The following is a 26,005-nucleotide window of genomic DNA, read 5'->3' as shown; positions in this document are numbered from 1 at the left end:
ACAGCCATTTTTTAAATAGTTATTTATTTGAGGAGGGGGACAGAGGGAGAGGGAAAGTCCCAAGTAGACTCTGTGCTGAGCACGGAGCCCAACACCAGGCTGGGTCTCACGACCCTGATATCACAACCTGAGCCAAAACCAAGAATCGGGTGCTCAACTGACTGTGCCACCCAGGTGCCCCTAGCTTACAGCCATTTTTATGTGGTCGTTAAAAAAAAATGGGGAGTTGGGCGCCTGGGTGGCTCAGTTGGTTAAGCAACTGCCTTCAGCTCAGGTCATAATCCTGGAGTCCCGGGATCGAGTCCCACATCGGGCTCCCTGCTCAGCAGGGGGTCTGCTTCTCCCTCTGCCCTCTTCCCTCTTGTGCTCTCTGTCTCTCATTCTCTCTCTCTCAAGTAAATAATAAAATAAAAATCTTTAAAAAAAAAAATGGGGAGCAAGGGGGTCAGTTCCCTATATATTGACATAAGAAAATGTCCAAAGATATGTTAATCAATGAAAAAAATCAAGTTACAGAATAGTATGTAGAGAATGATTCTGTTTATTTTTTAAATTTTTTAAAGATTTTTATTTATTCTGGAGAGAGAGAGAGCACGAACGAGGGGAGGGGCAGAGGCAGAGGGAGAAGTAGACTCCTTGCTGAGCAGGGAGCCTGACACAGGGCTCGATCCCAGGACCCTGAGATCATGACCTGAGCCGAAGCAGACGCTTAATGACTGAGCCACCCAGGCTCTGATGATTCTGTTTAAAAGAAAGTAAAAAAAAAAAAAAAAAAATATATATATATATATATATATACACACACACACACATAATACAGTTTATATGTATATGTATATACATATACATGTATATGGTCTTTATGTATATACATGTATATATATTTATGTATTTACATATATTTATGTATATACATAAAGACTATATTACAGGGGCACCTGGATGGCTCAGTCGGTTAAGCGGCTGCCTTCGGCTCAGGTCATGATCCCAGGGTCCTGGGATCGAGCCCCATATTGGGTTCCCTGCTCAGCGGGGAGCCTGCTTCTCCCTCTGCCTGCCACTCTGACTACTTGTGCTCTGTATATCTCTCTGTCAAATAAATAAATAAAATCTTTAAAAAAAAAAGACTATATTACATGAAAACTTTCTAGAAAGGCAGAACTGTGAGCAAGGGCACATTTATTTTTCAGTGCATCACCTTCCATGCCCTAATTTTTTTGTTAATGATGAACATACATTTCTTGAGTGAGGGACAGAAAGGCTTAAAGAATAACTTGTATGGAGATATACCAGCCCAAGGTATGGGTGGTGTTTGTGGGAGGTGTGCTGCTGCGAGGTTTTCTTGGCCCCAGGTTATTCCCTTACCACTGGCCAGGAGGCCAAGCTGTCCTCTTTCCAGGTCTAAAATTCCCCCTGCTATTATGGATACTTAGTAGAGCTTTGCACAGTGGCAGTATCTTAGCCAATGAGGTTTATCCGAGGCGTGATTATTGCTAATGGATACTTAGTAGAGTCAGATGGGGAAAAAAAAAAAAAAAAAAGCATCTCTCCAAAATGCTGGTGTAAAAAGAAAAGTCTCCTTTCGTCCTAGTCCATTAGTAAATTGACATAGGTCAGGCTCTCCAATTAGTTGGTCAGCTGACACCTTCAAAGTTGTTAGTCTCTTACTGTGCCTAGTTTATGAATTAAACTTTATCGTAGCTATGCATGTTTAGGAAAAAAAAAAAAACATAGTGTATATAGGATTCAGTACTATCTGCAGTTTCAGTGGGGGTCTTGGAATGCATCCCAAGTGGATGTGGGTGGGGGCTCCTGTATAGACATACAATGGAGTATTATTCAACCTTAAAAGGGAAGAGAATTCTGATACATGCTACAACATGAATGAACCTTGAGAACATTATGCTAAGTGAAATAAACCAGTAGTAAAAGACAAAATACTATGATTCCATTTATATGAGGCATCTAAAGTAGTCAAATTCATAGAGACTGAAAACAGAGTTGTGGTTTCCAGGGGCTGAAGGGGATTTGTTGCTTCATGGGTATAGAATTTCAGTTCTGCACAATGAGAAAGTCCTGGAGATCTGTTTCACAATACTGTGAATATTTTCACCACTATTGAACTGTTGTACACTTAAAAATGGTTAATGTGGTAAACTTTATGTTATGCTTTTTTTTACCACAATAAAAAAACCCCTGAGATTTCTGTAAATATTCTTATCACTAAGTTTTATCTTTTCTCTTTTTCCCTCTTACACACAAAAGCACATACACACCTAAACACAAATAAGCAATCAAGTCCATGCTTTTCTCCAGAACTGTAGATCAGTTTGTGGTTACTAGAGGATGATGAGTTTATTGGAGTGATATGATCGAGAGAGAAGACTTTGGTTGCTATTTTAGTATATTTCCGTTGCAAATGAAACAATAGCTGGTTTCCTAGGTCTTTATATTCTAGATATGTTGCAACCCTCCCATTGTTTCAGATGCGTTAACAATCTATGTTGAATTACTATTTCCTTTTTTTGGAAATGTTGCATATCTCTGTTCAGGGTTGTGTTCTCCTACTTAACCCCTGATGAAAAGGCCTGATGTCTTATCACTTTGCACTGTTTGGACCCAGGGTCCTTTTAGGTTGCCTTTAGATCCATAGCAAACACTCGGGCAAACTACAAATTAGAATGTCTTAGGAACATGATATGTGTGTATGGTTGATACCTTTACTGCTTTGGAAGTGGCGGGCAGGTGCTCAGGAGCTCTTGGTGGGGCTGGCCCACGGCCTCTTCTCCATCACAGGCTCCTGGCTGAGCAGGAAGGCTCGGCTCTGTGAATGGCAGTCATGTGGGGATCTGGGCTGTACTTGTTCTCGAGGATCGTGCCCCTGATGCTGCTGAGGGTGGCCTGGGCATTCTAACAAGAATGGTGGTCCGCACGTAGGAGGTGGCAAGTTTTCTGTGGCCGGACCTCCGCTACCTGACCACCACTACACCTTTGCCATCGGCCGCGGGCTCCAGGGCCACACGCTGAATCCGCCGGTTGTGGCGGAAGGAGTTGCGAGCCTTCAGGTTACTGGGCTGTATGTCTGCTTGTTCCTCTCGATCCCGACGCTGGAGCCGTTCCGGACGGCCATCCGTGCAGGTGGGCGGTCGTGGTGGCGGCCCCTCTCACTACGGCAGCCGGAGGCGGGAAGAGCGGGAACGTGACTTTTTATTAAGATACCATAACGATATCTTTCCTACATGTGCCTTCCCCAGAGCTGGCTTTCTCAAGCAAATGTTCTGGGCTCTTTGCTCCTTGGTCAATTCCTAACTTCCTTTGACCTTTTGTTTGAATCCTCAAATTAGTATTTTTATTATCCTCCTAAAATTTTTCTAAACTCGTCATCACCGTAATCATTATGAACTGTTATAACATCCTAACTGGCTATACATTTTCCTTTCCCCACTCCAAACTCAACTTTATAAATGAGGAAGGGGAAACAGAGAGCCACTCTGGAACTAAGGGATAAAAGATGTTTTCCAAAAATGTAACCACATAAATAGGTTGCCTACAAGCTTTGGAAGGAGTTCATCAAAAGGGTAAACAATTAAAGCAGCAAGTACCTGCTGTACTGGGCTCTGCTGGGAGCAGAAGGAAGACAGTCCAGCCACAATCCCAGGTCTTCTTTTCATAACTCTCTAATTGTTTAAAAGGCAGGCTCTTGAATATGACCTGGAGCAAGTTACTTAGTCTCCTGCTGTCCCCATTACCTCCCCTGTAAAATGGGTAGAACAACAGTACCAGCATCATTTAGTGCTTGTGAGAATTAACCCAGTTCATATAAAATGCATTAACAGTGCCTGGCATGTAGTGAGCAGTCAGTAAATGTTAGTTGTAATCATTATCATTTCAATATTTTTTTTTTTTAGAAAACATACTCCTTGCTAATTATTATCCCTGCAGCTATTTTAGTAAAGGAGTTTCTGCCTGTCTCCTGGGCCCGATTTTATTACAAATCAATAGCATTCTCCTCCCCATTGGAATGATTGTCTCTGAGCCATCTGAACACAGATGGGTTTTCCCCAAATAGATTCTTTCTGACCACTCCTATTTTCAGTATTTATTTTATTTTTAAGATTTTATTTATTTATTTGAGAGAGAGAGAGAGCACAAGCAGGGGGAGCAGCAGGCAAAGTGAGCAGGGAGCCCGATGCGGGGCTCCATCCCAGGACCCTGGGATCATGACCTGAGCCGAAGGCAGACACTTAACTGACTGAGCCACCCACGCGTCCCTGCAGTATTTTTTTAGAGCAGTTTTAGGTTCATAGCAAAATGAAGCAAAGGTACAGAGATTTTCTATAGACACATGCATAGGGTCCCCCATTATCAGCATCCCCCACCAGAGTGGTACATTTCTTGCAACTGATGAACCTGCACTAACTCATCATACTCACCAGAGTCCACAGTTTACCCTACAACTCATTCTTGGTGTTGTACGTTCTGTGGATTTGGATATTTCCATATGTTTAAAGACACACAATACTCTGTTCCCACTCCAAGTGGGTATACTGCAGTACAATTCTGACACGAACTACCTGGAGTTAAACTCTACAGGTTTAAGAGCTCGGCCCTCACTTCCAACGTCAGCTGCAAGTCTCAGAGCCACCTGCTCTTCCAACCCATACAGTTGGGGATTTCCATGACCCTCTTGCGTTCAGTAATTGTCTAGAACAACTCACAGAATTCGCTGAAAGTGCTGTATTTACAGTTACAGTTTTATTATAAAGCCTACCTACACATAGAGCAAGGTCTGGAAAGGTCCTGTCCCCGTGGAGTCAGGACGGATCACCCTCCCAGCATATCGTGTGTCCACCAGCCAAGGAGCTCCTCCGAGCCTCTATGCAGAGTTTGTACTGGGATTTCATTACATAGGCGTGATTGATTAAGTCACTGGCCACACGACTGAACTTAATCTCTAGTCTCCTTTCCCTCCCAAACTGCCAATCATCCCCATCTTATACCTATGCAGAGGTCTACCATGAGTCACCTCGGCAGCATAATAAAGACACTCCTATCAGGAAATTCTGATGGTTTTAACGCTCTCTGCCAGGAACCCAGGACAAAGACTAGAGATATTCTTTATCGTACCATACATACGTAACTCACACTGAGGCTGCACAGAATTTCCGAAATATCATATTCCTTTATTTTTTTACTAAAATGATATTAACACGCAGGCGCTGGTTACCTTGTGCTGATCAGAACCTCTGCTTGGAAGTTCCTATCTTAAATAATAAGTAACACAGGGGGAAATGAGTAATGCTTTGTAATAAATACAAATTAGCAGATAGAATAACTCAAAACACGGGGTCCGTGGAGAAGAAATAGTTAAAGGGATTCTTGAAAGTGGAAAGGTTGGAGAAAGCTTATCTAGGGTGGAAACTGGCTAATAGGAAAAATTAATCTCTGAAAATGTGTTCTTGATGAAAAGGAGAGCATAACTTTCCTTCCCTGCCTGACCCTTCCTCTCTCTCCTGGAAACAAGACTGGTGCAGTTTGACCCGTGAGGACACAATGGTCCCATTTCTGCTGTGTAACAGAGTAGTGACAATCGCAGTAGGGCTCCCGGGAAAGGTGCAATGTGCTAATGGGAGAGAGCATTTGGGAAGATAATGCCTTTCCACTTCTGTTCCCTGGATGACACCAGCCCTGGACATATGATGCTACTGGTCCTGGGTACAAGAAACTGGTGAGAGCCCTGTCCAGTTCATATGTCTTGCTTTGGTGGAACATCCCGTCAGACCTTTCTTTCCTGGTGTGTTTGCTCTTCCTAACCATGCAAACATGTGTGGGAAGAACACTTGCGTTACACGCATGTGGTCGTGTTAAATTTCTCCTCTGGTCTCCTTGTCTACTGCATCTTAGGGCTGGAAGATCTGGCTCTATAATTGTTTTCACTGAGCTAGACTTTTCACATCCCGAGGAGAATGGGCCATCGTGCCTGATTAGGTGCTCTTCAACATGATGCAACTTCTGGTCTGGTGTGTGTTTTAAACCATGTTCCCGAAGCGTATTTAGATAAATATTGGCAGCTGCAGAAGTGGCCCTCTGCAGGAAGTTAATGAAAAACAGGTAAGACCTGGATTTCAAATCAAAACATTAGAGCTTTGTTTCAGGACAGAGTCTAGAAAGAAACTGTCTAATCTGAGTGAGAAGAGAGAGGCTTCCCAGGAATGAATAGACCAAGCATTAAAGAGCTATCCTTTGCCGCTTCCTGACCCCAACTCACCCATTGAAGGCGTGGGGCCCCTCTTTCACATTTAATCATACTAAAAGGTGTAATTTGCCAAATCTAATGAGTAGCTACTGAAGAAGCCTGGTAAATCAGAGGCAAAGAGGAAAAGAAAAAGTTTTAGATTGAGAGCAAGGAATGTGAAGGGGAGAAGGTATAATTTGATTCTCTTGAATGCCTGTGTTTTGGTGGATGCAGAGCAGTTGGAAAACGCAAGTATTTTAGAGTACTGAGCAATAAGATTAAGACAGATGTAGGGGTCTTACACAAAATAAAAGAGAATAAGTCAAAAGGGCAGAAAATCCTCAAGTCTGTCCCTTCCTCTATGATCAGATCTTTGCTCCTTTTATTTTTAACCATTTGTGTTTGATTAAATACTTTACCTAGGTTTCAGAAACATGTTTAAATAGAGGTAGTGACAGCCCCATCTGAACAGCATTTACAAAAGGTTTGAAGAATGCATTACTCAGATTTCTGAGGTGTGTCATGGAGCTCTGAAAAGTCTGGTAGTGGCATTTGAGAATTATCAAAGAAAGCAAGACTCAGAATAAGAAAGCATTTTTTATTTACTTAGTTATTCAACAAATATTTGCTAAGATCTACTATGTGCCAGACACTGTTTTGGGCTCTGGAAATACAGAGAAAGAGAAATTTAAAAAATGTGGAGCTTACATGCCTCTGATTTTATTAAGGAAGATGGCTAATAAAGAAACAAATGTATAATATATAACGTCAGTTTAAAGTACTCTGGAGAAAAGCAGAGCTAGATAATGACAGTGACGGGGAGTGTTATTTTCTGCTCAGATATGTGAGCAGAAGTCAACATGGAGTGAGGGAGTGAGCTGGGAGAATATCAAATGAGAGGCAGAGAGAACAGCAGGCGTAGCCTGAGGCAAGGTGTATTTGAAGAGCAATAAGAAAACTCCCATGGGGTGATAGGAGGGAGACAAGGAGAATCAGGGAGGTATTACACGTCTTTTTTCAGGACCCTCCAAGGGCTACAAAGAATCTTTATAATCCCAGTAGCCTTTGTATAAACTCTACAAGGAGTTCCCATTATGTAGGTTTACTTTACATTAGGAAGAATTCTTAGCAACTTATTGTGAGGATTGTCACTTCCCAAACACACACTTACACAAAACTCATAAAATAATGCATATTGCCATCATGTCATGTGGGCACTAGTGACCGTGGCCACAAATGCAAGAAATGTTCTTTCTGTAATATTACAAACAGCAAACGTCCCTGGTCTCGGTCCCTCCTGGGTGGATTTCCATTCCCATAGAGGTGACGTGGGAGGAGAGTGTGTGTCACCACTGTAGTCCCAACATCCTGCCAAACCAGCTCCGTTTTCTAGCCAAGTACCCATTTCAGAAGATGTGGATGATGCCAGATTCCCCAGTTCAGTGAGCCAGGTTCCCTTTATCTTCCACAGTTAGAGAGCAGGTCCCTTTGACAGAGGTGTCTCCCCTAGAAGATGAAGTTAGAAATGCACTTCATCTCACTGAGGATGTGGCCAGTACAGCCACCCTAGTTTTCAACTCTTTGTGGCTCTTGGCCAAGAAGAGAGTTTGGTCAAGAACTCTTAGCTAAGCTAAACCTGACTTGGATTGTGAAGGAAGAATGTAATCCTCAGATACTGGTGCTAAATAACTCAGAAGAAGATAAATATAAATTGTTTATAATCTGCTTCAAACAAATAATGAAAATTCTTCTGAGAAAGAAGTTTGTGTTGATAAAGACTTTCTGGAGGACTGGTGTTTCAGACCCAATCCAGATAGTTAGGTTTGCTGCCTCTGCCAGAGAACCCCTGAGTGCTTGGAGAGACAGGAAGAAAGACATAATGGAATCACTGGAAACATCCCTGGTTCACCAGTCTTCCACCCTGGCTTCTGGAACCAGCTTTGAAAGACCTGGAATAGCCTGTGGTGCTGAAAGTGGCCACCGAAATATTTCTAACCTCGTCCACATCTCCCAGGATACAATGGTCACTTTGATTTCTGGACTATTGATGTTTGAAGGGAGTAATTTCATCAAGCAGCCAATTGTCTTATGTAGGCCTTGGAGAAATTCCACACCGTCTTCCTTCCATTTTCTTCCAGCAAACTCATTCACAGTTGTTTATTAAGGCCCTATCTGAAGACTGAGTACTGGGCTGGAGCTGGATATACCGTAGTAAAACAAAAGGTCTCTGCCCCCTGGAATTTTATGTTGGAGGAGGTGCGGAGACACAGATATGAACAGTGAGAGATAATACCGAGTGCTGAGGGCCCTAAGTGGGGAAGGGTTGCTGAGACGAAGACCAACAGGAGAGGACCCGCTCAGGTCCAGTGGCCAGGACTGGCCTGTCAGAGAAGATGGTCTTTAAGCAGAGGAGTGAAGGTAGAAGAACATTCCAGAGAGAGGGAACAGCATGAACAAAGGCATTAAGATGAGGAAGAATTCAACATACATCAGCTGGGCTGTCAGAGAACTGAAGTGTGCTGGACAAAGGGGAGAGTAGCTGCAGGTGAGGGCAAAGAGGGAGGCTGGGCCAAGCCATGCAGGGCCAGGGCTGTGCAGACCAATGCCATAGACCCCTTGGCTGCTGCGTGGGAGGTGGTTGGAGGCTGGCAATGGTAGGAAAGGAGACTGCTGCAGATGTCTGTGTCCAGGGGAATGGTGATGGTGACTTGGACAACAGCAGGGGCAAAGAAGATGGGGAGATTGCTGATGGATTGAATGTTCAGGGAAAGAGAGACGCCTCAAACGAGACTCCCAGTTTGTGGAGGTTGGTGCCATTTAGAGGAAGAAGGTCAAATTGGGGACGAGCTCAGAAAGCAGTCGGATTGCCTGGGTTCGGTTCCTGGCTGTGCCACAGATGAGCCACGGAACCTTGGACAAACATCTTACCTCTCTGTGTCTTCTCCCCCTAAAGTGGGGGTCAGAATAGTACCGACCTTGTAGGGTGGGTTTTGAGGATTAAATGAGCACATATGGGTAAAGCACAAGTAAATATCATGGAATTGTTACATAGGGGAGGAAATCAGCTTGGGAGGAAATAATAGATAATGTGCTACACTTGGATACATCAAGTAGACATTGAATATACAAGACCAGTGTTCAGAATAGAAGTCTGGGCTGGATTGACAAAAGTGAGAGTTGTTTGCATGATTAGAGGGAAAGAAAAGAGATTTTCCATTTAGAAGTACCTATTCTGTAGAAGTCAGGCAAAGGGGACGAGCTGACAAAGGAGAATAAATACAAGCTGGGGTGGCAAATAGAAACCCCAGGGATGGGGCCCCGGAGCCAAAAGAAGGCAGAAGTCTGGCTGGGTTGACCATGACACAGGCTTCTGAGAGGCCAGGGTTTCTTCTGATTATAATCTGCGTTTCATGGAAGACCCAATGCAAATAGCTTGTGTGTCCCTACCTCCCCTAATTGCTGAATCACACTTAGCGCCTACTCCAGCCCAACACCCTCTGTTACCACATCCCAGTGCTCTTGCTCTGAGGCTCCCTGATGAAATCATATTTTAAAAAGAACGGAAGGCAAGTATGGATCTTTTCTCATTCGAACAAGACAAGAAGAAACGCATACATTGCCTCTGGACCCCTCGGAAGCACTTTATTTTTTTAAAAGATTTTTATTTATTTATTTATTTATTTATTAGAGAGCAAGCGAGAGAGAAACAGCATGGGAGGGGAGAGGGTCAGAGGGAGAAGCAGGCTCCCCGCTGAGCCGGGAGCCCGATGTGGGACTCGATCCAGGGACTCCAGGATCATGACCTGAGCCGAAGGCAGTCGCTTAACCAACTGAGCCACCCAGGCGCCCCTCGGAAGCACTTTAAAGGAAGCCATGAAGTCACTCACTTCCTCACTGCCATCAGGCACTGGAGGCTACCAGTCTCTGCTTTCCCCACCCCTGCTTCCCTTTGCTGCCCCTGGGTGGGAAGCCTGCGGGCCGTGGCGATGGGGCGCCTTCTGTTTGCACTGGGCCCTGCCAGCCTATGGGAGAATCTGAGGCCCCTCGTGTTTGCCTTGGAGGGTCAGAGTGGTTAGCAGTCCTTGTCTCCAGCACCTTACCTGCTGTTTTCTGGGGCTGCCTTAACAGAGTTCCACAAACTGGGTGTTTTAAAACAAGAGAAATGTATTCTCTGACAGTTCTGGAGGCTGGAGGTCTGAAAGCCAGGTGTGGGAGGGCCATGCTTCCTCTGAAACCTGTAAGGGAGTCCTTCCTCACCTCTTCCAGCTTCTGGTGGTTTGCTGGCAATCTTTGGGGTTCCCTGGCTCGCAGCTGCACGGCCCCGATCTCTGCCTTCATGGTCACATCCCCTCCTGTGTGTCTCTGTCTTCAGCTGGTTGTCTCCTGAGGACACCTGTCATGTTGGATTCGGGGCCCACTCCATCCAGTATGACCTCAGATTAACTAAGTACATTTCAATAAACGTATATCCAAAGAAGGTCACAGTGTGCAGCATTGTGGGCTTGGCCTGCCACATATCTTTTTGGAGGGACACAATTCAACCCCTAACACTTGCCTCCTCTGACCCTATGCCACCTCAGGGCCTTTTACAGTAAGCTTTCTTTGGTTTGGAAAAGCACATTTTACTAGAAAAACGGAATGAGAAGTCTCACATCTTCCAAGTTATGATTGCTTTATTTCTTTATTTTTATTTATTTTTTTAGTCTACTCCATTTTTCCTTCTATCATAAACCCTCAAGACCCAGCAGACTGTTTGGACGTTGACCAGAGAGTGATCATTTCTCCTCAGCTCTTCAAGAGTTCCTGAGTCCTGGAAGTTTCTATGAGGCTTTGATTTAAAAGCTTAGTTTTTGGCTGTGGCCTCTGCAGGACTTTATGAAGTGATGAGTGATTTGGCTTCACCTCACCCTTGAGATGTACCTGTAGCAGCAGCTATTCTTGCTCTGAAGCATTGGGCTTTAAATATGCTTCCTGTCAACAGGATTGGCGCCTTGTGTTTTTCTCTTTCATTCATTCTTCTGAATATGAATGCTTAACTTCTTGCAAACCCAGTACACTTTGCATGAAAAAAATGGGTGCAACCAGCTCTCATGGTCAAGGACAGACTGGCCTCTTGGCAGGGGGAAGGGGAGAGGGGAGGGGAGGTGGCAGCAGACAGCTTACCAGGCCCCCACTTGGCCACACCAATGACTTCAAGGCATCAGGTGCTCTGATGATCTCCAAAGGAGAGTTTTAGAAGATCAGAGAAAGGGGCGCCTGGGGGGCTCAGTCGGTTAGCGTCTGCCTGCGGCTTGGGTCATGATCCCGGGGTCCTGGGAGCGAGCCCCACGCAGGGCTCCCTGCTCAGCGGGGAGTCTGCTTCTCCCTTCCTCCCCCCCCCATGCTCTCTGCCACTATTTCTGTCTCTCTCTCTCTCAAATAAATAAAATCTTTAAGAAAAAAAAAAGATCAGAGAAAACTATTGACATGAAGATGGTTCAAATGAGATGCAGCCTAGCTTAGTAATCAGAAGCAGAGGCTGATGAGACTGACCACTTGCTGGCTGTGTGAACTTGGGCAAGTTACTTAAGCATCAGTTTTATCATTATCTGTAAGTAGGAGGTTTTACATCTGCCTTGCAAGTCTTTTGTGAGGATTGAATGAGCTAATGCAGGCAGCGTGCTTAGCACAAGACTTGGCACACAATAAGTAGCAACAATTTTTTAAAGATTTTATTTATTTATTTACTTACTTACTTACTTACTTACTTAGAGCAGGGGGAGGAGTAGAGGCAGAGGGAGAGGAAGTGGGAAAGAATCCCAAGCAGACTCCACACTGAGCAGGGAGCCCGATGCAGGGCTTGCTGTCATGACCCTGAGATCGTGACCTGAGCCAAAACCAATAGTCGGACGCTCAACCGACTGAGCCACCCCTGCGTCACAAGTAGCAACAATGATTAATGTCAAGAGCTCCTGTTAGTTTCCCCACTCCCTTTATTTAGAGATTGCTTGCTTTAATTTATTTTCCAACTGCTTTCAGGATCATTGTCCCTTTGGGGGCATCTGAAGGTCAAGTTTGGAAAAAAAGGAAAGCAACTTAAAGTGTTTAAGGGATGCTGATGGAAATCTGATCAAACGTGATTTTTTTGGAAAAATAAAAACTTTGCTAAGTATTTGTGTCCCACACTAGCATGACACTTTGTTAGGGAGTTAGGGTTAGTGCAAACAGATGAAGTCAAGCACTGATTAGTAGTTTAAATGTTAAGGAAGGAAGCCTGCAACGAAGCAGGCCATGCAAATAGTTTTGTCTGTCTGTAAAACTGCCAACATTCCTGAAACAATGAGCTCATCGTCAAATTCTTCTTCCACCTCCCATAAAAGAATCTGTGATTTGTTTACTCATTTTGCTTTGGTTTTCTGGGCAGCTGAGAATGAAATAGAGAGTGGTTCTCAAACTTGAGGATGCATTAGAATCATCTGGAGGGCTTGTTAAAACACAGATCCTGAGTCTTAGCCCCAGAGCTGTTGACTCAGTAAGACTGGGGTGGGACCTGAGAATTTGCATCTCTAACAAGTTCCCAGGTGATGCTGCTGTGGCTGATCTAGTATCTTATCTTCGAGAACCACTAGCATGGAATCCTGTGAAGCATTGTGATGTGGTAGAGAGCACAGGGCATTTTAGACACAATGGGTGGGTTCACATCCTTGGGCTGTCCTTAGTAGCAGAGTTATGGTAAGCAAATCATTTCTCTGAAATCGAGTTTCTTCCATTTTTTAATGGAAATAATAAAATCTACTTTGTTAAGGTCATTGTAGGACTGAATTAAGTTGTCTGTAAAGCACTTTGTTCACTGCCTGGCATGTGCTGGTTTAAAAGATTCTATTAATTTCTTTTACTTTAAGATTTTTCTCATAGGTCATGTAAATATTGTTGAATGTTCTGGGCAACCGAGTCTATCAACTGAATTATACTGCTTATTTAAATAACTGAAACAGTCTAAAAATTTTCACCAAGATTCGTTTCAGAATTTCCATGCCATTTTTCAAGCTGGCGTCGGGGGGGGGGGTGCTTTCTTTCTTTTAATTAAACAAGGAGTTCCTCCACACTTAATTCACATAACGGACTGGGAATTTCAACCTTCTCTAATTGTGCGCATTGGAATTTCAGCATATTTTGATGTGTAGGTAGTAGAGGGCAGTGAAAAGGTCACGGCTAGAAATGAAACCCTTTTCATGTGACTGATTTCCAATAGGTGCCTTTAGATCAGACACATTCCCAACTAGTTTCTAACCTGTTATAATCACTCTTGTAGAATGAAAACTATTTTGGATGCTTTAAGATTAAACAGTGTTTGGTTGTATTAAAGTGAATTGTTCAACCTAATCTATTGAATCAGCAGCCTATCATTTTTTATTGGGCCAGAACATTAACTTTCTATTCACTTTAGTGTGACAAGATAATGTCCTGTCATGAAAATATTAAACACTTCAGGAGAGCCTAAATGAAGCCATATTAGCCCAAGACAACAGAGCCTGTATTATTCAGCAACAGGATAGGAAAATCAGTTTATAAAGAAAACACCATTACTGTAAAGACATGTTTTTCTTCAGAGTGAGGAAATGCCATAAAAATATATGTTCCCTTGCATTTGTCTCAGCATCTTTGTGGCTGTTCTGTAGTCTCTTAAGCAGTTTTAAGAGATTTTATTCTTTCCGTAAGATGGTCTTTCCCAGCTTACTGACATGTTTCTAATTTTTGTGTTTAAAATTACTGTCATGGCATTTTTCATTTCCATGTTGCTCCTGAAGATCCATGTTAGTGGAGCTTTCAGAAGGGAATTTATCAGCTGCAACTACACATTTGTTAAACAAGGCTTGAGAACAGGCAGTCCTAATGGGGTGTTCATTCGTGGATCCTTTGGTGTAGGCTTCCCCAAGGACAGTGGTCAGCATTAATTAAAGCATCTTAAAGTCTGCAAACCAGTTACTTCTGTGTGAGTTGCAGTGAAGAACTTTGAGTTATCACTTGAAAACAAAGAGGATACAGGAAATTCTCACTTTCTCATTGTTTTGGTGCAGAGGCCACTTTAAAGCAAATATTCTGGGGCGCCTGGGTGGCTCAGTCGTTAAGCGTCTGCCTTCGGCTCAGGTCATGATCCCAGGGTCCTGGTATCGAGCCCCGCATCGGGCTCCCTTCTCAGAGGGGAGTCTGTTTCTCCCTGTCCCTCTGCTGTTCCCCCTGCTTGTGCTCTCTCTCTCTCAAATAAATAAAATCTTTAAAATAAGATAAAATAATAAAGCAAATAATCTTCAGAGTCACTGGGATTAGCCCAATTTATTGCTCTAGAGAATAACTATTTGTGTTTCTCATCTCTTACACAAGGGGGGAAAGGAGAGGCCTTTTTGTATATGTGGCAGATGTCATTTTGCTCACATGTCTGGAGACTAGAGTCTCCTGAACCACTCCTTAAGGGAAAGGAAGGTGTTGCCAATTAAGGGTTTGTTATGCTTCTAACATGCATGCGTGAATGAATGTAATGCAAACAAAGAGGTCATTTTGAACTAGTGGCACTTTCAGATATTTCCTTCCAGGTTGGACACCGAGGGACAATGCACGATTATCCGGGCTTCAGCCCATCAGTGGATGCTGAAGCGATTCGCAAGGCAATCAGAGGAATCGGTGAGTACTGCTCTGCAATTGCTCTCTTCACATTGAAGCAAATCAGGAAAGTTACAATTTAAAAGTGCATTGGTTCAATTTGCCCAAGTTGGCTTCCTCGACTGGGGAAATTGTAAGGGACTTTTTTAAAAATTGTGAAATAGTGGGGCACCTGGGTGGCTCAGTCGGTTAAGTGTCCAACTCTTGATTTCGGCTCAGGTCATGATCTCGGGGTCGTGAGATCAAGCCCTGCATCAGGCTCCACACCCGGTGCGGAGCCTGCTTAAGATTCTCTCTCTCCCACTCCCTCTGCCTCTCCCCCACCCGCTAAAAAAATAAATAAAAATTATGAAATAATGAGGAAAAAATGCATAGGGTACCCAATTTTATTAAATCTTAGTATTTGCCATATTTACTTACTGTGAAACAGTACATCACCATCACTGCTACCAACAGTGATCGTCATAATAAATCATTACAGATACCGTTCTGCTGATTCTTCCTGGATCTCTTTCTCACCATGTTTCCTAGAGACAAAACACCATCCTAAAGTAGAGTTTATTCCCATGAAACTTTTAATTCCATAACTACATATGTATGTACGTATAGTTTGCATGGTCTCAAACAGTATAAATTAGAATGATACTCAGTATTATATGTACATTCTCCTGCAACTTCTTTTTATCCCTTAACATTTTGTTTTTGAGATTTATCCATGTTGATATGTTTAGCTCTAGTTCATTAACTTTACTTGCATAGTAGTCTATTGAATTATTATATTGTAAGATGGGATATTGATGGAACATTTCAATTGCCTACAATTCTTTTCTATTACAGTATAAAAATGCTGCATTGAATATTCCTGCTTATGTCTTATGCACATTTGCTTCCATTTCTCTAGAATATAATAAATGGAATTTCGAGGTTGAAGATGTTCATCTTCAAATTAACTAGAAATTTTGCCAGGGCGCCTGGGTGGCTCAGTTGGTTAAGCGACTGCCTTCGGCTCAGGTCATGATCCTGGAGTCCCGGGATCAAGTCCCACATCAGGCTCCCTGCTCAGCGGGGAGTCTGCTTCTCCCTCTGACTCTCCCCCCTCTCATGCTCTCTCTCTATCATTATCTCTCTCAATAAATAAATAAAAATCTTTAAAAAAAAAAAGAAATTTTGCCAAACTGCTCTCTAAAATGAATGTGCAAATGAGCATTCCTACCAGCAGTATGGTATCTGTGAGACTTACTCTTACTCCATGTTCTCCCCAGTACTTGCTAAGGTCACACTATTCTGTTTTCCTAATTGAGTGGGTCTAAAATTGAATCTCATCCTGTATGTATGTTTGCTTCCTCTCTCCTCCCCATCCTCCATGACTGATATGGCTGAGTCTCCTTTCTTGTTCGTCTGCTTCTTCCATGAATTATGTCTTCCTATCTTTTATCCATTTTTCAGTTGGATTGTCTCCTTCATGATTGGCAAGATTATTTTTTATAAATTCTGGATACAAATTTAAAAAAAATTACAATCCATGAAAATATCTTCTCCTAGTCTGTGGTTTTCTTTTAACATTGGTTATAGTAACTTATATTGCCTAGAAATTTTAAATTTCAGGGAAATCAAGTTTACTAATATTTTTCCTACATGTCTTTTCTATAATGAGCTCATAAAGATATTCTCCTGTATTTTCTCCCCAGAGTTTTACAATCTTATTTTTCACTTTGGGATTTTCAATCTACCTGAAATTAACGTTTGTGTAAGTTATTTAAAGGTATCTAATTTTGTTTTATCCCATGTGGCTGGTTGATTGTCCCAGCACAATTTATTGAAGAACACCTCCTTCGCACACTGATCAGTAGTGCCGCATTGTCTTCTAAGTTTCTCTATGTTTCTGCTCCATTGGTCTGTTTGCCTATTCCTGTCTCTGTATCACATTGTCATAATTACTCTTCTAATTTTATAATTAGTGTCTAGTAAGGCAAGAGCTTTTCTTGGCCCTTTACCCCCTCCCCCTCCCCGAATATTAGGGTCAGTTTGTCAAGTTCCATGAAATATACTCTTCGGATTTTTATATCAGTGTAATACTATCTTGTTTCTGTCATTTGGATTTTTTTTTTTTTTCTGTTTTTAAATGACAAGTGTTTCTTCATTTATCCCTATGCCTTCCCTATTATCCATGTTGAGTAGATTGTTCCATGAGGTTAATGTCAAATTGAATGAAATAATAGTCTTACATTCTATTGCTTGTCTTTTTTTCTTAACATTATGTTTCTTCACAAATTTTTGCATGTTGGGTTGCAGACCTACTTTGAGATGCTTGTGAGGTCCATTACTGATGTGTTCTTAGTCCAGAACCAGGTGTCATAATGATATTTGCATTAGAGATGTGTCAAATCCAGTCTCTGAACCACAAGGCAGCTTGTTTTAGTTTCTGGTCTTTTTTTTTTTTTAGACTTTATTTATTTATTTGACAGAGAGAGACACAACGGGAGAGGGAACACAAGCAGAGGGAGAGGGACAGGGAGAAGCAGGCTTCCCATGGAGCAGGGAGCCCGATGCAGGGCTTGATCCCAGGACCCTGGGATCATGACCTGAGATGAAGGCAGACACGTAACGACTGAGCCACCCAGGCAACCCTAGTTTCTGGTCTTGAGCATGTGCAAAACTAAGAGATAAAGAACCTTCTAGCATACACACTTCAAGCAACTGTCAGGAGTGGTTATGTCTGAAGCCTTGGGGCATAGGGCATAGAGATGTTGAGAAGGGGTAGAAAATTACAAGAGACTTGAGACAGTAGCTAGACCCTATTGAGCAGGTGTATGAGCGAAGGGGCTTGAGCTTCATCATGAAGGTTACAGAGAGCCATTAGGATTTCACCCAAGGGATTGACATGATCAGGCACATTTTAAAGAATTTACTGGGGCAATCATGCATGGTATGAATTGTAAGGGGGCCAAATCAGGAGGCTATTGAAGTTTCTAGGTATAGTATGCTGTGTGCACAGGGGCAGAGGAGAGGACAAGTTCAAGAGATGCAGATGATTGCTACAATGTAGGGAGTGAAGAAAAGAAAGGAGTATAGGATGACTGCCAGGACTTTTGGTTTGATGACTATATCCATAGTAGTGATGTCATCGATGAGGGAACATAGAATGAGAGACGAGTTAGAGAGGAAAGAGAATGAATTCCACCGGGATCATCTGAGTTTGAGATACTGCATGTGCACTTGGGGGTGTTTAGTCGTGCGCCAGCACGGATGCCATCAGAGGTTCAAATCACTCATCGGACTCATGCGACACAGCTGGGCTTTGATCTAGTTCTGTGTTTACTAGAAGAATGCAGGACCAGCGTTACGGGGGAGCAGTACCCCTCACTGGGAGGCCCAGCAGCTAACCAAATTCTCAGTTTGTTTTGCCCCATCCCTGATGTAGAATGTGTACCATGGCCACTGGCATGTGTAACCAAGGTGTGTGGGGGTCACCTCAACTCACAGAAGTTGAGCCATTCTAATCACGCGGCCCAAGGCTCACAAGCCAACCCACAGCTCCCCAACCAGGGGGAGTCCTCTGCTGCCAAGGAGGCAGACACAGCTTCCCACGCTAGCTTCATACTTTAATTACCAAGAAAATTGTGACCTTGACGGCATTCTCAAGCAGGCCAGCATCAGCCCTTTACTTAGAACAGTGCTTAAGCATATGGGTCTGGGATGCCTGAAGGAAGTACGGATCAGAGAGGGAAATAAATGTTTTAGAGTCAGAGATTTGGGTTCACATTCTTGCTACACCACTTAAAAGCTGCATGACTTTGGCGCATGAGATAACCTCTCTAAATATTAGTGTTTTCATCTTTGGAACAGCTTAATCATCACCCAGTGCCCACAGTTTCTGTGAATATTAACTATGACAATGACTAAAAGGGGCCTAGAATATGGCAGGTTCTCAATACATGTCAGTTCCTTTTTTCTAGAGAAAAAAATAATTTGATATCAACTATGGCGATAGAGAGATAAAAGGTGGTAAGACAGTAACTGAATCTCATAAGGGTGAAAAAAACCCAGCTCAAAAGAAGCATATTCCTGGGGCGCCTGGGTGGCTCAGTCATTAAGCGTCTGCCTTCTGCTCAGGTCATGGTCCCGGGGTCCTGGGATCGAGCCCCACATCGGGCTCTCTGCTGAGCGGGAAGCCTGCTTCTCCCTCTCCCACTCCCCCTGCTTGTGTTCCCTCTCTCACTGTTTCTCTCTGTCAAATAAATAACTAAAATCTTAAAAAAAAAAAAAAAAAAAGGAAGCATATTCCTTGCACTACTCCCTCTGTCTGATATATAGAGAGGAATATTTGGACAATGATTATTCCCTCTCCCCCCGGCCCAAACTCTCCAAAGTTAATTTTCTTTTCCAAAAGCCTGGCAAAGAAATAGAGATTCCAACCTGGTAAGAACCTGGAAATTAAAAACCAAAATGCCTTCCTGTCTGCATTTGTTTCAAACCATTGTTTTTTCTTTCGTTCACAACAGATATTAAGCATCTTTGGGTTGATGGTGAGTAAAATTATTTTCGTTTCATTTAGGAACCGACGAGAAAACGCTCATCAGCATTCTGACTGAAAGGACGAACGCACAACGTCAGCTGATTGCTCAGGAATATCAAGCAGCATATGGAAAGGTACAATTTGATTAACGTAACAGCCAGTAAAGAGCTAATCACTATGGATCAGGGGTGCTCTGCCGTGATTACACCAAAGATCTTTTGTTTCGGGCCGAGTGTAACAGAAAGTACCCTGTGTATCCATCCGGTCAGCAGCCTGGCGTGTGAGTCCTGGTTTGCCCTCAACAGGCTGAACGGCCTTGCTCATGTTATTTGATCTTTCTGGGCCTTCATTTTTTCACCTGTTGGATAAGGAGGATTGTTTTAAAGAGAGACCGCTGGCTTTAAATGAGGAATGATTCGGATATCTGGCGATGTTTTGAGACATTTTGATTTTCACACCTGGAGGGAGAGAGACGGATGTTTCTGGAATCTGGTGGGTGGAGGTCAGGGATGCTGCTAAAGATCTTGCAATGCAGAAGATGGCCCACACAACAAAGAATTATCTGACCAATTAACTGATAGATCCTGTCTCAGATCATCTTTAGTTTCTCTTCCAACTCTAAAATATCTTTGTAACTGTGGATTTAATTCATTCAGCACATGAAAACTTACTAAGTAGCAGAAACTATACAGGAACTATACAAGAACATTTTGTGGTTTTTTCCACATGGTGTATTTGTTCAATAATAAACTACTCTGTGTCAGGAATGGGGTATCACTCCATGTCAGGAGATATCCTAGACATTGGAGATTCACTGGTCTAAAAAGCAGATCCTTCTTTTTATCATGGAGCTACCATTTTATTAGGAAGATAAGAAGTAAATAAAATATTTAGATATTAGTAAGTGTTATGAAAGAATTAAAATGGGATGGTACGGCAGAGAGTAGCTGCTGAATGGCTCCTTGAAATAGGGTGGTAAAGACCTATCAGTGAGGGGGGTCACCTTACTCTCAACTAAAACTAAACAGTACTAAGGATTCTGCCTTATTGGATCTGGGGAAGAGCATTTCAGACAGAAGTCACAGCACACGCAAAAGCCCTGAAGCAAAAACAAGCTGGGACTATTTAAGAAACAGAAGACTTCTAATATGGCAGGAGTATGGAGAATAAGGGGAGCAGATGGAAGAGATGAGGTTGGAGAGGGGGTTAGAATATGCTGGGCCTTGGGGTCTTGGTACAGAGTTTAGGTTTTATTCTAAGAACAATAGAGAATCGTTGGAAGTCTGTAAGCAAGGGAATACTAGAAGCTACTTTATATTTGCAAAAGACTGTTTTAACTTCTGTGGCTCACAAACTGTGGAGGGGAAAGAGTGGTAGCAGCAGTCAGGCTGTTGAGACCAGGTGAGAACCGAGAGGGTGTAGAGACCATCCAAAGGCAGCTCAGGCATCACCTCCTGACAGTGTCCTCCAAGCCCCCAGACCCCATTAAGACACCCTTCTTAATATTTAACCTTCACACTTTATCAGATACTTAACGTATTATATTGACATTTTTTAAAAAGATTTTATTTATTTATTTCAGAGAGAGAGAATGAGAGAGAGAGAGCACATGAGAGGGGGGAGGGTCAGAAGGAGAAGCAGACTCCCTGCTGAGCAGGGAGCCCGATGCGGGACTCGATCCAGGGACTCCAGGATCATGACCTGAGCCGAAGGCAGTCACTTAACCAGCTGAGCCACCCAGGCGCCCCTTATATTGACATTTTATCTTGGAATATTTCTGGTTTTCCTGTTAGGGCATAATCCCTGAGGAATGAAGACTGTGTCTAACTCACCTTTAAATGCCTAGCACAGAGCAGGTGCCCAGGAAACACCTGTCAAATTAATGAATTGCCAAGCTTCTTGACAAGGCAAAACGCTCATGAATAGGGAACATGAATGATCCATTGGCCTTTCAGGATTTCCGGACTATGGAGGAAGGACAAGGTGAAGGGGGACACCGTTTCTCACAGTGGGATGGATTGAGAACATGTGAAGTGAGATTCAGTTGGAAAGTCCTGGGTTGAGGACAGATGGTAGTAGAGCTAGCATTTAGAGAGGAAACACCCTGTGGCGATTAAGGCAGAACTAGTGACACTTGGCTCCATCCCATTTGTTTTGTTTGCCGCCCCACTGGGCCCCCTGGTGGCCTGGTAGATGTTGGTATGTGTCCACATTGTCAGAGTGGTCTGGGAGGCTGCCAGCCTCCGTCTCAGAGCTGAAAATAATCAAGAGGAAGAAAAATAATAATTTGGGGCGCCTGGGTGGCTCAGTCGGTTAAGCGTCTGCCCTCGGCCCAGGTCATGGTCCCGGGATCCTGGGATGGAGCCCCACATCGGGCTCCCTGCTCAGCGGGAAGCCTGCTTCTCCCTCTCCCACTCCCCCTGCTCGTGTTCCCTCTCTCACTGTTTCTCTCTCTGTCAAAAAATAAACAAAATCTTTAAAAAAAAAAAAAAAGAAAAAGAATTCACTAACACTCCTTTAAATATTAGAAATAAAAACCATACGACCTGCCTTCAAGCAGAGGAGATGGACTGTACTTACGTAATGTGTGAAAATGGTGCCAAAGGACAATAATAGGTAATACCGGCCCGTTACATGTAGGGTTTTACCTGCTGTTGTTGCCAGAAAACTGCTTTGATGTCTCGCGGTTCCGCACTCTTAGCAGAGGCAGGTGACCGGCCCCTGTCCTCTCCTTCGCTTTTCTCTCCAGCGCTCTTTGGCAGTCACTGAGAAGCACCTACTGGTGATGCTGGGTGTGAATTAAAGGGCTCCCCTTCCTCTTCTTCTTCCCCCAACCCAAATATTGGGAGCATCTGGGGCCTAGGAAATGCATTTTAGTACACAGTTCCTATCTGTGGCACTTATGTAACCCCCTCCATTGGCTTTCGTTCAGAAAACCTATAAAACAGAACATCTTGGAAGCAGTCACAAAATGCAGAGTGCTATCCTTAGAAATAGTTCACCATTTCTGTTTATTCCCTGTGAATTGGCATATTTTTGTCTGAATTGATACCTTTGTTTATCTTTCAGGATGTGACTTTATAGAAAGAGAAAGGAAAAGTATTTCATGCTTTCCTCTTTGGGATTTTTTATTTTAGGAACTGAAAGATGACTTGAAGGGCGATCTCTCTGGCCACTTGAAGCAACTCATGGTGGCCCTTGTGACTCCTCCGGCTGTGTTTGATGCAAAGCAGCTGAAGAAATCAATGAAGGTATGAGCCCAATTTGGGCTTGAGATTTAACTGTGTCATCAAGAATAATGACTTACTTCCAGCACACACTTGAGAGATGGGTGTAAATAGGACAGATTTGGGTGTCATTTTGATGCTGCGCTATCCAAGTGGTAGAACAGTCCTGATGGGGAATGGTTGTGGAACCTTGAGCCCAATGTTCCTGGGCTGAAAGAATAGCATCATATCCTAATTTCATTTCCTTGGTTTTTGACCCAAAGAGTCAAATTCTCCACTTTGTTGTCATTGAGAGTAGATGGCACCATCATCAACCCCATTGCTTAGGTCAGAAACCTAAGATTATCTTTGATCCCTTGCTTTCCATCACTCTTCAGAGCTCCCAGAATCCGTCTGCAAGTCCATTTCCTCTATTCCCAAATCTGTCTGCAAGTCTGTCTGTCAGAAATGTGTGCATGTCTCTCAAAATCCATTGCTACCATTCCAGTTCAACCATCACCATCTCTTGACTAGACCATATCAATACCTTCCTACTTGGTCCCTTGCCTCTATTTTCTCCCACCTGGAATCCATTCACCACAGAGTAGCCAAAATTATGTTTATAAAGTTATTTTTAGAATTATACTATTCACCTGCGTAAATCTCCAGTAGCCTTGAATACTTAAAATCCACGCTTCTTACCATGACCTTTATCACCCATCACGTCTGGATCCTGTCCGTCTCTGTGGCTTTTTAAAAATTCTATCTGTATCAGTCAGGGTTTCCCAGAGAAGCAGAAGCAGTAGGTGGGAGATATATATATATATAGTGAGATTTATTGCAAGGGATTGGTTACATAATTATGGATCTGACTAGGCAAATCCAAAATCTGTAGGGCAGACTGTTAGGAAGGGGAGGCTGGAACTCTCAGCAAAGCTGGAGCTGCTGCCCACAGGTGGTATTTCTTCTTCAAAGAAGCCTCAGCTCTGCTCTTAAGGCCTTTCAACTGACTAAACTGGGCCCACCGAAAATATCTGAGATAATCTCCCTTGCTTAAAGACACTCACTAATGGACTTTAGTTATGTCTACAAAATACCTTCACAGCAACACCTAGATTTGTGTTTGATTGAGCAACTGAGGACTGTAGCCTGGCCAAGTTGATAAAGTACCATAAAACTGTCTACCACGCCCTCTCCTCCCTGTCCCCCTCACCCCTGCCCCGATCGAATGCTATAGCTACACTGGCCTTCTCTCTGCTGCTTGAACATTCTAAGCTTATTCCTACCTTGAGGTCTTTATACATGATGTTTTTCTATCTGGAATGTTTTCCCTCCATATATTTTCTCCCAGTTCACTCAGTTTTATTTTCTTAATTACACCTATTACCATCTAAAAATATCTTGGGTTTTTTTTTGTTTTTTTTTTTTTTTTGTATATTTGTCCATTCAATTAAAAGGCAAATCTCCATCAGAGCAGGGAACCTCATCAGTCTTGGTCTGTATCTTCTGTTCCAAGAGGAAAACCTGAAATGAAGTAGGTACTCAACACATGTGTTGACAGGAAGGAGGGGAAGGAGGGAGTCTAGGTCCGAGGCATAAGCTGTATTCTACCTCCTTATCAGAGTTGGGAGAGACTTTCTCTTCCATGGAAGAGGTATGGGCACCCAAGAAGAAGATGGCAAGATGGAGTGAGGCACACAAGAGATTTCCTAGGGGAAATCTTATGAAGGATAAAGAGGAGACAGAGCAGGGGAGGTTGGGTGGAGCTTCAGATGGCAATTCAAGTCTATCACACATGGAAGGAGAGAGGGAAGGAAGTAGGCTCAGATAGGAAGAGCTTCCGTCTACAGTGCAGCTCTGAGAAAGCTGTGGCAGGCCAGTGGGGAGCTCCTGAGCAAAGATTGCCCTTTGGAGAAGTCCTACACTGGGCAGAAATGGTCCAGCTCCAGTACCCCTTCAATGTTCAGTCACTTGCTGAGAGCAGCTTGGAGGGAGCGTGACCTCTTTGTCAACTGTGTGGCAGATCCAGAGCTCTGGTGATCGGAGGCTATCACCCAAAGACATTATTTGCAGCAGATTCTCTTAAAATAAAATCTGAGCAGTGCATTTCTGTGGCTGCCACATAGGAGACAGTTTAACAGGTGGCATGATAAGGATTAGATTCACCAACAAGGATTAGAAAAATTTCTCTCTTATGCAAAAGAAATCCACAGTAGGCAGCCCAGAGCTGGGTGTCCTGGCACAACCATTATCAGAGACTCTGGTTCCTTCAATCTTAAGGTTTTACCATCTTTCACCTGTAGATTCCACTTGTTGGCTAAAGATGGGAACTCAAGATCCAGGCATTGTATCTTTATCTCAGTCAGCCAAAAATACAGTAAGAGACAAAGAAGTGTTCATTTCCTCTCCTTAAGGACTCTCAGAAACTGCACAGGGTACTTTACATATAGTCTATGGATCATAATTTGTTATATGAATAAACCTAGTTCTAAGGGAAGCTGAGTAATACATCTATTTGGGTAGCTATGTGCTAAGTTAAAAATTGAGGTTTCAATATTACTAAGGCAAGGAAGGTAAAAGAGATGAGGTCTGTTCAATTTTGCTGTGAACCTAACACTAATCTAAAAACTAGTCTGTTTTTAAGTTAATTAATTAGCTAATTAAAAAGGAGAGATGTTGAGGGCAACTAGGAACCTCTGCCACAGAGGGACGGAATTCAGCCTCAGTTCATAAGCTGCATTGACCTTATTTGATCAAGTTCTAGTGTAAAAGGCTTTTCTTGGAGTCACAGCATGATTCAGTGACCTCAGTATAAACCAAGGCTCAGGGTAACTAGTCCCCAAATCAACTAGGCCCATGACATACATCATTAAGGCTTTAAAAATCTCCCTGTATGAAGATGATACCTGCTGACCTAGTGCATTAGCAGAAGGATGAACTCACTCGAAAGAACTGCAGAGCCCTTTCTAAACATAATGGCATATTCGAATGCTCACTTCTGACCTTGAATGACACGGGCTTTTCCCTTTACACTATTTCTCCCTACAGTTATTCAGTTGATTTTTACACTGGAGTGGGAAATTTTCTTGAACATTTTGATGTCAGTTTAGATGATTTGGGTTATTTTCATACTAAAACATATGAAAAAAACGAGAAAACCGCTTTAGAGCAATATACAACCTTATGCTGATTTACGACAACTTCTTTTCATCTGTATTAAGCCTGAAATGCATGACGTTAAGCTTTTCAAGTAGTCTAAAAATAGATTTCCTTTTCTTTTTCAGGGCACTGGAACAAGTGAACATGCACTGATTGAAATCTTAACTACCAGAACGAGCAGGCAGATGAAGGAGATCTCGCAAGCCTACTACACAGGTGGGCTTATTCTCTGCTTACTTTTACCACTGTCCA

General features: G+C 43.0%; 1 protein-coding gene and 2 pseudogenes across 1 annotated transcript in view; 2 read left to right on the top strand and 1 right to left on the bottom strand.

Moving 5' to 3' along the window:
- ANXA3 (annexin A3) overlaps window positions 1-26,005 on the top strand; it is a 51,405-nt gene that overhangs the window by 3,823 nt on the left and 21,577 nt on the right. The window contains exons 3-6 of the mRNA XM_021702325.2: window positions 14,806-14,893; window positions 19,428-19,522; window positions 22,526-22,639; window positions 25,879-25,969. Of these exons, the coding sequence (XP_021558000.1) occupies window positions 14,806-14,893; window positions 19,428-19,522; window positions 22,526-22,639; window positions 25,879-25,969 (388 nt within the window). The remainder of the gene's footprint in view (window positions 1-14,805; window positions 14,894-19,427; window positions 19,523-22,525; window positions 22,640-25,878; window positions 25,970-26,005) is intronic.
- Window positions 1,437-1,616, top strand: LOC123324119 (annotated as a pseudogene).
- Window positions 2,750-3,130, bottom strand: LOC110591422 (annotated as a pseudogene).

This window comes from Neomonachus schauinslandi, chromosome 2 (genome assembly GCF_002201575.2).
Source record: "Neomonachus schauinslandi chromosome 2, ASM220157v2, whole genome shotgun sequence".
Classification (NCBI taxonomy): domain Eukaryota; kingdom Metazoa; phylum Chordata; class Mammalia; order Carnivora; family Phocidae; genus Neomonachus; species Neomonachus schauinslandi.
The sequence above is the reverse complement of the archived record's forward strand: the minus strand, read 5'-3'. Positions and strand labels throughout refer to the sequence as shown.